At 43.1% G+C, this 16077-nt stretch overlaps 1 protein-coding gene and 1 long non-coding RNA gene across 2 annotated transcripts in view; one reads left to right on the forward strand and one right to left on the reverse strand.

Moving 5' to 3' along the window:
* LOC135187047 (uncharacterized) overlaps nt 1–12498 on the forward strand; it is a 16586-nt gene extending 4088 nt beyond the window's left edge. The window contains exons 2-4 of the long non-coding RNA XR_010307174.1: nt 155–271; nt 1148–2208; nt 11217–12498. This is a non-coding gene — a long non-coding RNA (uncharacterized LOC135187047). The remainder of the gene's footprint in view (nt 1–154; nt 272–1147; nt 2209–11216) is intronic.
* Nucleotides 1766–16077, reverse strand: PARL (presenilin associated rhomboid like). Its single transcript, XM_064165381.1, has 10 exons — nt 15969–16077; nt 15672–15867; nt 15102–15242; nt 12825–12873; nt 10822–10917; nt 9309–9458; nt 7486–7556; nt 6092–6193; nt 4038–4135; nt 1766–2081 (listed from the first exon to the last, which is right to left on the reverse strand). Exons 1-10 carry the CDS (start codon nt 16013–16015, stop codon nt 1970–1972), a joined length of 1062 nt encoding a protein of 353 aa, XP_064021451.1. The 5' UTR covers nt 16016–16077; the 3' UTR covers nt 1766–1969.

Below are 16077 nucleotides of genomic sequence, written 5' to 3' on the forward strand. Positions count from 1 at the left end.
CAAAGGGACATGGCTTCCAAACTTTTGAGATAGGCACTGGCTACTATGGTGAATAACTGAATTGTAACCTTGGCTTATTCTTCTGACCTGTAAAATACATTCTTTAGGGTTTATCAACTGTATTTTCTGCAACATTAATACCTGCTGCTTTCAGCCAGGGTCTCTGAAAAACAGAAGTGTGGAAGAGACTAGAAAAGTTGAGTGGACAACACAAGGAAGAGATGGAGAAAGAAATAAAAGGAAGTGGACAAAGCCATCAGGCAAGTGCTAAGTAAGTGTAACCTATTGTGAGGTTATGAAATACGTAATGGAATACTTCCTTACGACAAGACCCCTCAGTGGCCATCTTCTGACGCTGCTGGCTTCTCCCTGCTTGGGCGGGAGGTGGCTGCTGCTGGCAGCAGTGTGCCCAGCTGCATGTCTGGCTGTTCTGTCATGGGCAGGGCTGTGCTGGAGCCCTAAAAACGGGCATGCTTGTCCCGAGTGTCTGAGAAAGAATAGGAAAGGAGAAGCAGCAAAGGATGAGAGACAAAGTGGCAAAGCTTCTGAGTAGAGCAAAGGAGCATTAGCTACTCTAAGTATTCTATTTTTTAAGTGCTTAAGTCAACAGCCACTTAAAAGGAACAAATCCTCAGGTGCCTCATTTTCCAAGGGAGAAAAAATGTAGACCTGAGTCAGTAAGGGAGTTTACAGCAATTTTGTACTCCATCTATTACAACTGGTGCCACCTAGCAGTGTGTATTCTTTATCCCTGCAGGAAATTTATGTTCTGCAAGGCACTGTTGTAAAGCAAATGGGCACAAGTTGCTTCTTAAAGATGCAGCACACTCTTTGGCAAGTCAGTCCATCTGGACTGGCTACCACGTGGCAAAATTCAAGGTTTGAACCCAGCAGCCCACATCTGGGCAGGCTCCTCATCCCTTCTAACAGGTTTGGTAATCCATCCTGCAGGACATGCACAGGGTGAGAGCATACCCAATACCCAGTTACTGCTTTTCTTTGTATAATGGGAACACTGCTCTCAGGTTTACTTTAGTAGTTACCTCAGCTTACAGTATTGCTGATCTCAGGCACCTCTAGCTGGAGCTACTCATTATTCAAGCACTGGCACATTCTGAACCTAATGTTCTGTTTTTAAACTTCTTAGGAAAACCTTAAAGGACACTAGCAACACAGCACACCTTGGAAGAGAAAAAACCCACAACAATGCAGTGACAGCATACAGAAAGCAGTATAACTCATGGTAAAATATCCAAGCCCAGACTGTAAGTCATCCTTTCACTGTGCACAGTTATGAAAAGGTAGTAAGTTCTAACAAGATACAACAGCATTCTGGAAGCACATAGAAACAAAAAGCACAGGGTGGGTAAGCCACAGATGATGAATAAGGCTGGACCATAAAGCTGCGTGTAAACTTTGGCAAACAATCCAGAATTGCTTCATGTCTCAAACTTAAGCCAATGGTCTCTCTTGATCTTATCTGCAATCTTTTCATCAGTTAAGACCACTGAACTTCACCACTTCAGCCTTCTGTTGAGTTCAGTCTGTGTGAAGCACACCTTCTAGGAAAGCACCTACTGTGGTCTGGTGGACATTAGGGGGATACATGATCCATTAGCTTCCTTAGTTTTAAAAACGTTTATCTTCCCAAGTATTAACCACTTGTACTCCATCTTGGAGGGTTTTTGGACAGAGCATTTGGTCACTTCATTGAAAAGCATTTTTTAATTCTTCCTTTTTAAATAATGTAATGCAGACTATTACCTCAGAAAGCAACAGGATAAAAACCTTTATTGTTCCACCTTAGTCAGAGTTCACTTTTTACTGATCCACATTTTTGTAACTGTACTTTACATTAGAAACCTCAGCTCCTCAGAGGCCTAACGTGGAGTAGCAAAAAGACCTTCAAAATTGATTCAATCCCATGTCTTCAAGTAATATACCACTTGGGCAGAAGGTATCTTTAGAATCAGTTAGATCTTCCTCCCTTTCCTGCATTCTTTGTCCTCATTTCATGCCAAGCTTTCACCAGTGGTTCTCTGTTTTTCCAGATGAGCTCATGGCCGTAAGTCACATACCACCTGAGAAACAAAACAGGAGTTACAACTGCAAGTTTCCTCTGCATCTGTGGGACAGGCTGATCACTACAATCAAGTTAGGAGAAAAATAAACCAAGGCACAAATAAGAGTGTTCCTGGAACGTGCAAAGTAAGCCCCTTCTCTCTCTTGATTCCTAGGAGTTAAGTTCTGTGTGCTCTTGCTTGTCAGTCCTGAGAACAAAGGCCTTTAATGTCATGCTCTGTGATTTCTATTCAAAAAAAAGGGCAAAAAAAATCCACTTAAGATTCTGTTAAGACAGTGCTGTGCCAATCCATCCTGACAAGACTAAGTGAAACTATTTTTGTATGCAAATGCAACTACCCCATAATCAACAGTCAGATTCCATTCAAAGTGAATTTTCTTCTATAAAAATCTAAGTGAACATTTAATCTATCAAAGTACTTTAGCTTAGGTTACTTTCACAGAGAACGTGTTCATGTTTATATATCAGCCTAAGTGATTAAGTAAGGGAGGTTATGGTGGAAGGGAGAGGCAGGAGGGGAAGCAACCACATGGCTGAAGGTTCTCCCCTAAGCCAAACTCCACAGCTGAGTCCTGAATAACAAAAGCACCTATGTATGAGCTGCCAGCCAGTGCAAACTGATGCCTTCTGAAGGCAGAAAATACTTTGGCCACTTATGCCATATGCCCTTTTTAGGATGAAGCGACCAAAATCATCACAGAGCAGAACATGTAGGTGAGGGAGACAAGACACTGGTCAACTCAAGACAATTTTCACTGCAACCGCTATTCTATTTTAATGAAGTGATTAAGTTGCATCATAATAAACAAGCTGATACAGATGCATGACGGCAGAATGTAGCTAGGAATCAGCAAGCAGCAACAGAACAAGGGGACACAGTCTCAAGTTGTGCCAGGGGAGGTCCAAGCTGGATGTTAGGAGGAAGTTCTTGCCAGAGAAAGTGATTGGCATTGGAATGGGCTGCTCAGAGAGGTGGTGGAGTCGCTGTCCCTGGAGGTGTTCAAGAAAAGATAGGATGAGGCACTTAGTGCCATGGTCCAGTTGATTGGCTAGGGCTGGGTGATAGGTTGGACTGGATGAGCTTGGAAGGCTCTTCTGACCTGGCTGATTCTATGATAAGATTCCATCAAATGCATTTGTGATGCCAGAGAAGAGGATAAAGGCAAAGTGTGCAGCACAGCACTTCCTCTAAAGCCAAGAAAAGGCAACTCAGACCAAACAGGCCAAAATAAGTGTGTCCCTTTGTCTGGCTTAGCTAGATCTCAGGGAGGCTTTTTATAAATGCCTATATAAAACGTTTTTAAATGCTCTAAGCAGTTAAGTGTGTGAAATATGACAGCACTGCAATTGGGCAGGAGGGGAAAAACTCACTGGGTAATGTAGTTCAAACATGGGATAATGCTGAATTGTTTCCTACAAACTGGTTTCTGGTAGTTCTTCCCAATTAGGAAGGCTGCACACAAAGAGAATGCAGTAATGCTCAGAAATATCAGTAGAGGCTGCTCAAAGGAATTCAGCCTGAGCTTAATAATTCAGTAGCTCTCTCTAAGTTAGTAATTAGAGGAAAAGCACAGACAAAGAAATTTTCTTAGCTGTTTAATTCTAGAGTTATTTTAATTTGTACATGCTGTGTTTTGTGAGCATTTTTTCTGCCTTGTGACTCTTTTCAATGTGCTGGGGAGAGGGGGGACAGAGACAGACAGCCCAAGTTAGGGTGACAGGACAATGTAACATCTAACTTATCATTCCAGTGCAGTTCAACTCAATTTCTTTCAGTTCTGCTGCATCTGTTAACAGTGTTTTACAGTGCTGTGAAGATAACAATTAATTGTTTTCAATGCTGCTTAAGACAACTTTCAAAAAACCCTCCATGCTTCAGAGCTAAGAGAAAGAGGGAGAAGTATAGCACAGATTTACATATGAAACAGACAGAAGTTAGTAACTACAGACTTACATTCCAAAGAGAGCTCCCCCAAGATGTGCAGCATGGTCAAAAAGTCTCCATCCTAGAGCAAGCCCTGCAGTGTCAAACGCGATTATAGCTTTTAAAGCCTGGAAAGGAACAGAACATAGAATGGACAAGATCAGTCACAGCATATAATGGCCACTGAGAACAGATTTTCCAATTTGGGATTGAAAAATATTCTGTAAATTTCATATCAAAGCAACCACAGCCAAAAAAATACTGTTTTAAAACAACAGACTGAGGCCCTAGCTCTTCTGTGCTGTCAGAATACAGACATGAGTAGGTACAGAATGGTGCACAGTATGAATGTGTCTTCCCAATTGGGAAGGCAGCACACAAAGACAATGCAGCAATGCTGAATAACATCAGTAGAGGCTGCTCAGAGGAATTTCAAGTCTCTTTTTCAAGAATATTTCAATATTCATGTACCTTCTCACTTTTATTTCTAAAGTGATACACACTCCTGGGAAAAAGCCACCACCTAACTGCAACATTCTCATTCACTAAATCTGACAACTTAGTTTTGTGTGCTTCTCTGTCTTCCCAAATACAACCCTCTAGTGGACGGAGCATGTAGGGCAGCCTCCCTGAGATCTTGATTATAAACTGATCATCACACTCTCCTAAATGACTCATCTGCTGGCAGGCAGACAAACAATAGGATAGTGAACAGCTCTGTGGCCAGAAACAGCATCGGTAACAGTATTACCATCCCGAGGAGACACAAACCACCACAACTGTGGTGCAGAATGTCACCACATTGTACTACACGCTTCATTCCAAAAAGACCAACAGATTTAACATCAGGATGAAATGTTACTTTAAGTAGGATAGCAGCAATACTGCTACACTGGCTTGTTTCTTTCAAAAGCTGATTTTGCTATATGTAAGGTAGCCTAAAGGAGTACAGAAAGTTTAACAATACAGTTACAGGGGTTAAGTTACTCTAAGTTTTATACTGCCAATAGTCACTGCTGCTTGTCACCTTACTGCTGCAGTGAGTACTTCCCCACAGCAATGCTTCATCCAAAGATGTGCAAGAAAAACATGGTGACATCTAAGAACAGATGTTCAAATATGTGAGCTTCACTTACCAAAAAGCCCACCCCAAGAACACACGAATTTAAATCCTGTGATCTTGAACATAACTGCTTCAAGTAAATCACAGGGTCACAGGATATTACTAGTTGGAAGGGACCCAAGGAAATCATCAAGTCCAACCCCCCTGCCAGAGCAGGACCACACAATCTAGCACAGATCACACAGGAACACACTCAGACAGGCCTTGAAAGTCTCCAGGGAAGGAGACTCCACAACCTCTCCAGGGAGCCTGTTCCAGTGCTCTGTGACCCTTACAGTAAAGAAGTTCCCCCTTGTGTTAAGGTGAACAACTTTACAAAGCAGACTAAAGTTGATTAACTTATTAAAGCATGTCAAGTTAAGCATAAAAAACTTTTCTTAAGTGGGGCAGTGGACATAGTCCAAAGAACTTAATGGACAAAAAAGGATTCCTAGTACTACACATGAAAAAAGCCTCAGTAGTTTATGTCCAACCCTGACAGCATTCTTCAAAGTATCAAAAGATGGTATCCAAACGAGGGGACAAATATTCCTCCGGGGCAGGAAGATTATTTCCCTTAAGAAGTGAAAATTCTGCTTTTCCCATCTTGACAGATTTTCCTCAAAACCAGCATATCAGTATTAGATTAGTCTGTACTAAGTCCCGCTATAAAAAACTATCACACATCAGAGAACAACACAGGATGTGTAGACAAATTTCCTTAGACAGGTGAACTTCAGTCCCTCCCAATGTCTTTCACCTCTAAGTATTGTTTTGCAACAGACTCATTTGAGCATGGAATTGAAGCTAATTCTAAACTGACTAAATAACTGTGCTAGGCTGCACAGGACTTCCATAACCTGTCTCCTCTTTCAAAATAAATTTAACAGCAACACAAATGAAGAGGACACATGCTCAGACCTTGGGAAAGCATGGGGAAGATATTTTAAGACAAGGATTATCTAAGTTCAAAGGCACTTACGCTTCCAGCTGTAAATGTGAACATTGGAAGAAAGATGATGGCGAGTTTCGCTTCTGGCATCTTTGTGCAGACAGCTGCAAGGACAGTCATGATAGCTCCTGACTGCAAATACATCAACATACATCAAAGTAAGCTCAGATGGTACACAAGGGATAATTTATTGTTCTTGCATGTTAATCCATTTTTCTTTTAGCTGTTCTTTTCAAAGACAGCCACGTGGCAAAGCCCAAAGTAAAAGGCACCACAGCAAAGTTCAGAATAAAAATAAACCAAGCAGCTCTTATTGCATTTCAGTATCTGAAATGATCGATATTGGGAAAAACAGTACCCCTCAGATGCCCATGTAACTAAGAAATACTGCTCCCTCCTTGATTTTTAAGATAACAGTTTATGTTAATATGCCTTTTTTCCCCAGTAAACCCAAGAAACCTAACATATGTCAGACACCTCAGACGCAGGGAATCACTCTAAAACTTGTACTGAAACAAGGGCAATAACAGATGAGCAATGACAAGAAATCTTTTGTTTGACAAAACAAGCAATTTCCTGGTCTGTACTACAACCATGGGCTTTTGTATCAGGAAATATCTCAATAGAAAGGCTGTGAATGCAGTGAACTAATGCAGTGTGTGGCAATTTCAGTGACTTGAGATCGGTAAGACTAACGAAAAGTAACTTGCTCCAGATATAGAGTTTTTTTTCCCCCCAAGATAAAGGGACACTGACAGCAGCACCAAGAACTCTAAACTTGCTCAACAGAGCTTTTAATTCCAATTGAAAAATAAGAATGTGACTTTTGGCTTTTATCAGAATTATTTAGTAAAGTAAGTTATAAGCCTTTAAAACTTGGCAAATGGTTATGTTCACTTCAGACTTGAGATTTTTAACATGTTCTACTACTACAAATACCTGCAAGGCACAGACAGCCACAACATCTCCTCAGCCTGCCTCACATCTTTCGTACTGTGAGACTTCAGGCAGGAGTGCTGCCCTTTCTGCACAGCATGCCCTATAACTTCCACTGGTATGGCATGCTGATTTTGACTGTCTGATGATATTATCTCTTTCTTGAGTACTTGATCTTCAATTAGAGAAGACTGTCACACAATTATGAAGTAAGTTACATGCTCAGTGACAGGAGGTCCCGCTGTTAAGTGCTCATTTACAAGCCATTAGCATTAAGTGCCATTAGTTCTGGGCTGCTGCTGCCAGAGTGTTAATGTAGCTGAAGAACAGGCAAAGGAATCAGTGCCTGGTTCTTGGTTTTGGTAACCATTCCTAGTTTCCATTAACCCAAATATATTTGTGGCTTTTAGGCATGTTAAAGAATACTGCAGGCTTTGGAAATGGCTTCACAGATACTTATAAGATCTCCAATATTCTGAGATACTCACAGCTCCAAGGGATGGTTCAAACCTTCCAGTGGCCATTTTAGCAACATAACTGACAAAAGAGGAGATAACCCCTAGAAGGGAAAAAAGACTGTGGGAAGTAGTGCCAGCAGTGCAGGCAAGAGTCAGAAATGTGACGGATTATGCAAAATTAATCATCTCTAGTAACTTTGATATCCAGGTGAAGATTGTTAGTAACTATGAAAACTGTTTATTAACATTCAATCTTGCCAGAAAACTTATTCACAAGGTTCAAAATGCATGGTTTGGAAACTTATACACACAGGGAACAGGCAATTGCTTATTGCTGTCCACAACTACCTGAAGGGTGGTTGTGGCCAGGAGGAGGTTGCTCTCTTCTCTCAGGTGGCCAGCACCAGAACAAGAGGACACAGCCTCAAGCTGCGCCAGGGGAAATTTAGGCTCGAGGTGAGGAGAAAGTTCTTCACTGAGAGAGTCATTGGACACTGGAATGGGCTGCCTGGGGAGGTGGTGGAGTCGCCATCCCTGGAGCTGTTCAAGGCAGGACTGGACGTGGCACTTGGTGCCATGGTCTAGCCTTGAGCTCTGTGGTGAAGGGTTGGACTTGACGATCTATGAGGTCTCTTCCAACCTTGGTGATACTGTGATAATACCAGAGCACTCATTTCTTAAAGTGGCAAATGCAAACATTATATTGGAAGAGAAGGTTCTTGTGGCTGATTATACTGCGTGGAGTTAATGATACTGCTTAGCCACTAAATGGATGCAGGAAGCCCCTTTCTGCTTAAGGCAGAAGGCAATGAGTGAGTTTCAAGAGGCTTTATGTATTTACAGTATCACAGTATCACAAAATACTCACAAAATAGTATCAGACAGTACCCAAAGCACGTGGAAGGGTTGCTGTCAGTTTCCCAGGCTCTTTTCTCAGAAGCTGGGAGTCTATAGCATAGTCTCTGACCTGGTCTCTCTTGATTCCTGACTCAGCAGAAGCCTTGCAGAGGGGCAGGCAGGATGCAATGCCACGCGCAGTCTCGGCACAATGTCACACTGGCTGTGCAGGCTGATTGTGTGCAGGCATTTAGAGCCTGTTCCTGGTAAGCTCTCAAGGCAGTGGAGTTTCCAGACAATTTCAGGATGCAATGAGGCAACAGCAGCAGCACACCGTGCTACCTGCCCATCCCTTTTTATCCACACAGCCCAAGACTAATGGGGCTTTGGACACAGATTAGCTTATCAGAATGGCACTTTGTCAAGCTTGACCATTATTAGGGAAGCAGGGGAACATGTTTTCCTCTCCTGACATTGCTTTCCCCAGCACAGAAGGAGGGGAAGCAGGAGGACATGTCCAGACAAGCCAGAGTTGGTTTTCCTGTGTTTGCTTCTCCCCACAGCAGAAGTGGGGAGAGCAGAAACACATGCCTGGGCAAGCCAGGGCACAGATAAGCCCATTTTAGGCCTATCAAGCCTACCGTGACAAGAAAGTACAGTGTTACCTGAATGCCTTCCTGAAGGAGCTAGTATAGGTGATGGGAGGGTTTTGATATTGTTGTTTCAATTTGAATTTACTAGTCATCTTTTCCCATCTAGCTCCCATAAGCTGTTTTAGTTTGGTAGCTAAACATGAATTAAAACCAGATACTTGTATTGGCATGGTAGTTTGAAGCCCAATGTCCTAAACCCATTAACATTTTGTAGGACAGCAAATGATTACTGCAGTCAGTGTAGAGCAATGTGTGGGGCTGAACAATGTCCATCTCTCATCATGCCTCTCTTAAGCATGCACTCACTTTACTTACACGAATACACATTTATATTAAGTGTTGTATGTATATATTTAACATTACCAGCAGAAAGATACACCGCAATGAACTGCTCACATCCCAGAAGAGAGACAATGCTGCTAGAAAAGCTCCATAAAACATACATATTTGCTGCCATGTGGAATAGAGAGAAGTGACTGAAGGTAGAGAGCAGCATAGGAGAACACAGGGCTCCTACAAAAAACCAATCAAAATAAAACCAGTGTTTTAATTAGGTTCAATGTACATGTCATGCAGACTAGAAATGTATGAAGATATACTACAGGCTAATTCTGCTTAGAATTCAAATATGAGCTATATAATAAACCCAAAAATGTAACCAATGTGATATTCTATGCAATACCTTTCGAAAGGTAGAACATACACCCCAGAAATAAGCAAGATGTACAAACAGCTCCTTCAGAAAGTCTCAATTACCTACTTGGCAATATTTCACATAAAATATTTATGACACACCTCCCATGCTTGGGAAAGCAAAGATTTTATTTATATGTGCATATGGTGAAAGAACTTTAATATATGAGCAACTGCATACAATTACTTTGCAGAAGAGATAAACTCCAAGAAAAACAATCTTCCTTTTACAAAAGCTACTACCTCTCCTCACTGATCCAGCACCCTGGAAAATGCACAAAAGCCAATTAGCAAGTTTGAAGGTCAACACTATTTAAATGAAGAGTGTTTGGGGTGACTGATGCTCAGATCTGGATAACAACTGTCTTTAAGTTTGGGATGGTATGGGGAATTGGTTGAGTTTCCACTTCTTCAGTAGAAATTAGGTTGGTAGAAAGTATCTATTGTCTCATCCTTTCAATCCTTTTATTGGAGAAATGAAAACTAATTGTTCTGCCACTAAATACTAGCAGCTTGTTTTCTTAAGTTATTCTCTTCAAGACATTTCACACAGAGGAAAAGCCAAGTCTGTGGTTCTGCTGTTTTTTTTTTAACATAACCCAGAGCACATCCCTGAAAAAAGGACTGTGTACACAGCACACAGACTAATGCTTCTTTGCTGATCAAAGCACACATGCATGTGACTGATAGCACTCTATGAGATGCAAATGCAAGAGGTAAAGAAGTGGGGGGAAAAAAAATCACATTTGGGTCTGGTTTCTGAATAGCAGTACTCTGCTGCTTCACTAAGAGTGGTATGGGTCACAATCTGTCTGGGACAACAGTAGGGGTTGGTACTACTGGAAGAATTGCCTCCTCACCTTTACAAAGGCAGGAGCTGCATCCTACTGACTCGGTGAAAAGCCAGGTAGCAGACAACAGTTTTGACATTACAGTATTTAGAAAAGCACCAGAGTTTGCTTTACCAAAACAAAACCAAAACAGAAAACAGATCCATCACTGCTAACTTTTCTCCCTTCAAACCACCCCTTGCCTAGAAAGAAGGACATGTCGATGTGACTGATACTGCTTGTGGCTGATGGAACTACAATTAAGCCTTGCACTGTGCGAATCTTCTGCAGTATGATCAGAGGTTCCACCACATCCCAGTCTAGAAAAGTCACCCAAATTACTGTTCACTTACTGGAGGAAGGATCTGAGGTGAAATATGTAAACATAATCCGTCGCATGCCAGGCAGCCTCCATAAACAGAACACAAAGACGTTTGCAGCTATAATACCTATCAGGGGGAGAAAAAAAAGTAAAAAGGCAAATTATGAATGGAATACACCATAATGCTTGCTGTAAATAACCACCAGAAGTCAGTCACAAGACTCATATTTCAGAATTCCTTCCTTGGCATAGTTTAGAAAATGCAAAGCAAAAAGTACTGAAAAATGTATTTAGGTAGTGGAAGTCTTGCAAAAAGACAACACTGAATTTCAACTGGTTTAACATACAGTGTAATGAATGCAGCAGTTCAGAAAACCTGTACTGAAGCTGTTTGACTTTTGGTTTTGATCTCCTATTGCACTGTAGAACCAATGAAACAAGAGCCAGCTGAAGATGTCCCACCTCTTGCCTCTCTACCTGTTTATTCCCAGATGCCACATTTGCTGGACCTGTGTGTGGAGGGGAGAAGAACAGGGCAACCATACAAACAGGTAGTACACATCCTGGCTGCTTTTGAAGCTTTGGTTTTGAGGGAATTGTAAAGATACTGCGATTCAGAGATCAAGCATGAAAAGTTGCACTGGCATTGCTAAGGCACAGTCACCTTCAGGAGACAGCAAATGTGTAGCTTTTTACTGCACAGATGTTTACTGAGATCAGATGTTTATTTTAAATAATCACAGAATGGTTTGGGTTGGAGGGGACCTGCAAAGGTCAACTAGTCCAACCCCCCCTTGCAGAAAGCAGGGGCATCCTCCACTAGATCAGGTTTCCCAGAGCTCTGTCAAGCCTCACCTTGAGTATCTCAAGGGATGGGAGCCTCCACAACCTCCCTGAGCAGCGTTCCATCACACTTATGGTAAAGAACCTGTTCCTAATATCCAACCTAAATCTGCTTAAAAACATTGCCCCTCATCCTGTCACTACAGTCCTTTGTAAACAGTCGCTCTCCAGCTTTCTTGTAGGTTCACTTCAGGTTCTGGAAGGCTGCTATTAGGCTTCCTCAAAGCCTTCTCTTCTCCAGAATATAAATAAATAAGAATTTAAATAACTGTAAACATAAGGATGCAAATGTATTGTTTCTTGTTTAAAGTGCCTCTTTGATTCCTATCCAAGCATTCAGGCATTTAAAACGTTTTGTAATAGCTAGAAATATTAATGGAGAAAGTAACTGTGATTTCTTTATGCAGTGGTGAATGTCACATAATAATCCTCTATTTGAAGTTTGTAAGAACTGTGAAAAACTATGATATATAAATCCTAGAACCACAACTTCAACATACCTCTTCTTTTGACACTCATTCCTATTCCACTATGCTCTTTTAGGAACAATTTTCTCTCTGTGCTAAACCAAGATGTTACAAACTGTCAACAACTTCAGTACAGCAAGCAGTTATGACAATCAAGGGTAAATATCTGAACAGCTCAGGGTCTACCAATTAGAGTTTGTCATTTGCTTGTTAGATTAACCAGATGTTGAGGGCAAACAATAGAAACTAGAGAGTATGAATCTTCACCACCCCTGCCCCAACACAGCTTTTCCATCTGTATCATCACCTGGCTCAAGAGCAATTCAAAGCACTGCACATAAGTCTCTTGGCAGTGCTTGTTAACAGAGTGGCCTGAGTTATTTTTGCCCCAAACATTCCAGCACAGCCAGTGGAATGTAAACACCTGTTTCTTCTAAAAGCATTTGCTGTTTTTCAGAGTTTCTGAGCAACATGTTGCTGGGAGAAGATTCCAGCTAATCCTCTATGCTCTCTCACACAGGTGCATAGGGTTTTTTTTAATGCATACAAAGAACAGTTTGTGAGAAGAAGTGTAGCAGAATAGTGTGTGTGCAGGTGTACATTTACACATGCTTTGTGCCTAACAACCTAAAGGTAGTATGAAAGCCACCTGTTTTAACATACTGTACCTGTTGGCCATATTTCTCTTCCTGTGAATGTCTAATACTTGTAAGCTAACACAAACCTGTCACAGTCCGCTGACCCTCAGTCAGGTTATTCCACCAGCTGTTAACCTGAAACAGAATCGTGGTGCATCAGTGCCACTCTGGAGTGCTTTGCAATCTCAAGACCAATCATGTAAGGGTTGACATACTTAAGAAAGGAAAGCATTTGTTTGAAAGGTGTTAAGTAAACTGGTTTCAAGTATTTCTGACTGGTTTAGCTTTTCAAGCTGGCATTTCCTTGCTCAGAAACAGTTACCTACTCCTCTTTTCATAAAATACCAAAGATTAAGAGTCTCTTCTAAAAGAACAGGGTTGTATCCTTCCACACTGGTTTACTTCTGCTTGTACTAGACAAGGATCTAGCCCATAATGCTTACTTTAGCAGATTAGCCAAAGTTAGCATAAACCCTACCTCAGCTAAGCCTCACCCTAATGCTGTCCAAGATCACACCACCCACCTTTGAGAGATTCCACTTTTGTGGCAGGGTCACTTTTGCAGAGGTGGCTCACAAGATGTGGAATCCATTCCCCCTTGCGTGCAGCTCACCCAGCCCTCCTCCAAGTTTAAACCCCTGAAAAAGTTCATTTTGAGCGCAGTCAGCCCACAAGCAAATTCCACCCCACTTTCCCTTCCTCAGCTTTCAGAACCATTTTGGACAAGCATTTTATTGATAGCTCAACAACCTTCCAGCCACACTGACAGGGACACAAGGTCTCAAAAATTAGCTGTAGGTTGGAGGCAGAGGTTAATAATCCTACATGAAACAAATCACTCACTCTTTGATATCAAACCTCCTTAAATCTTCTTGTTTAGCTCCCTAGCACAGCATACAGATACTGGTATGTCCTACAGAGGTGGCACTTTAAGAAAACTAAACAAGCATGATTTTTCTACAATACAAGAAGTAGATGCCCTTGGAAGCTTTTGGGGACCCTGAAATTTTAAAATAGAACTTACCAGTTGAAGATGGGGATTAGGAGTTTAAGCCTATTAACAACAGGGCAGTTTTGGTTTGGTTTTTTGTTTATTTGGATAGTTAGTCACCAGATCTTCCCCTTCATGTTTTGAAGGAAAACAGAAGTATAAAACCAAAATCATTTAAAACAACCATAATCTCCTCTGCAGCTCATATACACCAAGCAAGAACATGTGTTGTGCTGGGCCTAGCTAGGACAGTGACACTCCTTTACAGCAGCTCATATGTGGTAATGTACTTCAGATGTTTGACCAAACCAGTACCAGTAACACACCAAGTTCTTGCACAGCATCAAGGCACTTTCCACTTCTCACTGCCCTTGTATTGATCAGACTCAGTGCGTAGGGCAAGCTGGGAAGGGACACAACTGGGAAGATGACCTGAACTAACCACAGAAATACTCCCCCTCAGGTAATGCTGTGCTTAAGAGTAATAGGAAAACAAAAGGAGATGTTTAGAGGTTTAGCTATATTTGCTTATGAACTGGCTAGGTATTGGTCTACCCTTCTTCTCTCTTCTCCTGCTTATCCTTCACTTATTCAACATCTTTTTCATTGCTGTTGCATCTTTACCTTCAAATGTTCTTGCTTTTACTCTTCCTTCCCTCTTTCCCCATCCTCCCAGCTTGTGGGGGGAAGTAAGCAAGTAACCTAAACATGCACCTATGTTTTTAAATATACTTAACTGAAAACTGAATGATTGCCACTTCATCAAGGAGATTTGTATCAAGGTTTGCAGTACTTATGTTGTTCTCACTGCCCTAGCTCTAAAGCATCTGCATGGCAATGTCAGCTCTTGCAGAGAACAAAAGCCCCTCTAGATGCTCATATACGTGAGGTAAAGGTTGAACACATGAATGCATTTCAGAAGCCAAAGGATTAAAACTCTTATGCTCATGTGCTCAGAATTTAAACCAGCCCTGTCCTCCCTGGGAACTTTTAAGAACACTCAGACGTAGCAAAAATAGGCTGGTTTGTTTGGTTTTTTCTTCTTCACATAATCAAAAAAACCCAAAACTACCTGGTTAAGGTATAAAAACTACTTCAAGGTGAAGAGATGGTATTTTTCTCCAGTAAAGCTTTTGCAGTGATATTGTGAGCTACAGGTTTCTACAAGTAATTCCATCCCATTTTCTTGTAAGGAAACATACCCACTGTGATTTGCTGAGAACCTGTTCTTTCCCCAAGTTACAAAAGAGCATAAGCAGGAGAAGCATCTGTTGTACAGATGGTGTCTACACCAGAGGAAAGACCTGGTTGTGTTTTATGCTGCTGCAAGGAGTCACCCACATGAGCACAGGCCAGGCCTGGCTCTGTGTACCTGCTTTCTGAAGTCTCCCCTCTTCTGTGGCCGTATTTTATCCAACCAGTCTGCTCGAGCTTCCTCCAAGTAGGTCTGGACCCGAGACTTGAGCGACTCATACTGCCAGATGGCAGCAGATCCGAAGGCAGAGCCTGTGAACTGGGCGATACCGGAGAAAGTCAAAAGTTCCATCTCGAGGTACGGCAGAAAATGTTAGCATTGAGATGAAACACTCCAACACCCTCTGCAGGAAGGCGGTGAGGCTTCCATCACCACAGACACCGAAGGTATGACTGGACAGGGTGCCTGTCAATCGCACCTAGGCTCTCCTTCCCAGAAAAGGTCGCACCAGAGGCTGTGTCGGTGTGCTTCCCAACTCGGGTACTCTATCAAATGACTGCACTGTCCCTTGCCTTTGATCGAGAAAGCCAGGCTCACCCTGGTCTGACGCTACATGCCGCTCCGAGCGGCTCGGCCCTAAGCTTGCTCGTAAACGAACCAGGACACGGCCGCGGACACGGGTCCGCCGCAGGACCGCTCGCCGGGGCTCCCTGCCCGCCCCGCTCCCAGCACACAGCAGCCACTTACCCCCACTGCGAAGAGGAGCGGCCTGACCAGGCGGCGCGGCGAGGGCCGGCCGGCGCTGCCCGGCGGGGGCGGCGGGCAGAGGCTGCGACGCGGGGCCGGCGGCCCGGGCCGAGCCTCGGCAGCGGCTTCGGGGGGCTCCTCGGGCCGCGGCCGCGCCCGGCGGAAGCCCTGTCGCTGCTCCAGTAGCACACTCAATCTGCGGAGAGAGACGCGGACAGTCAGCGCCAGCGCGGCCGCTCCTCACCCGCCCGCGCCCCGCAGACGCCGTCCGCCCGGCCCGGCCCGGCCCGGCGGTACCTGTGCGGCCGCGGGCCCCGAGCGCGGGCCCAGCACCACCACGCCATGTTGGGCGCCGCCCTGCGCCAAGCCCTTCCGGGGCAGCCGAAGCCATCTTCCGGCGCGGGGC

This window comes from Pogoniulus pusillus, chromosome 26 (assembly GCF_015220805.1).
Source record: "Pogoniulus pusillus isolate bPogPus1 chromosome 26, bPogPus1.pri, whole genome shotgun sequence".
Taxonomy (NCBI): Eukaryota; Metazoa; Chordata; class Aves; order Piciformes; family Lybiidae; genus Pogoniulus; species Pogoniulus pusillus.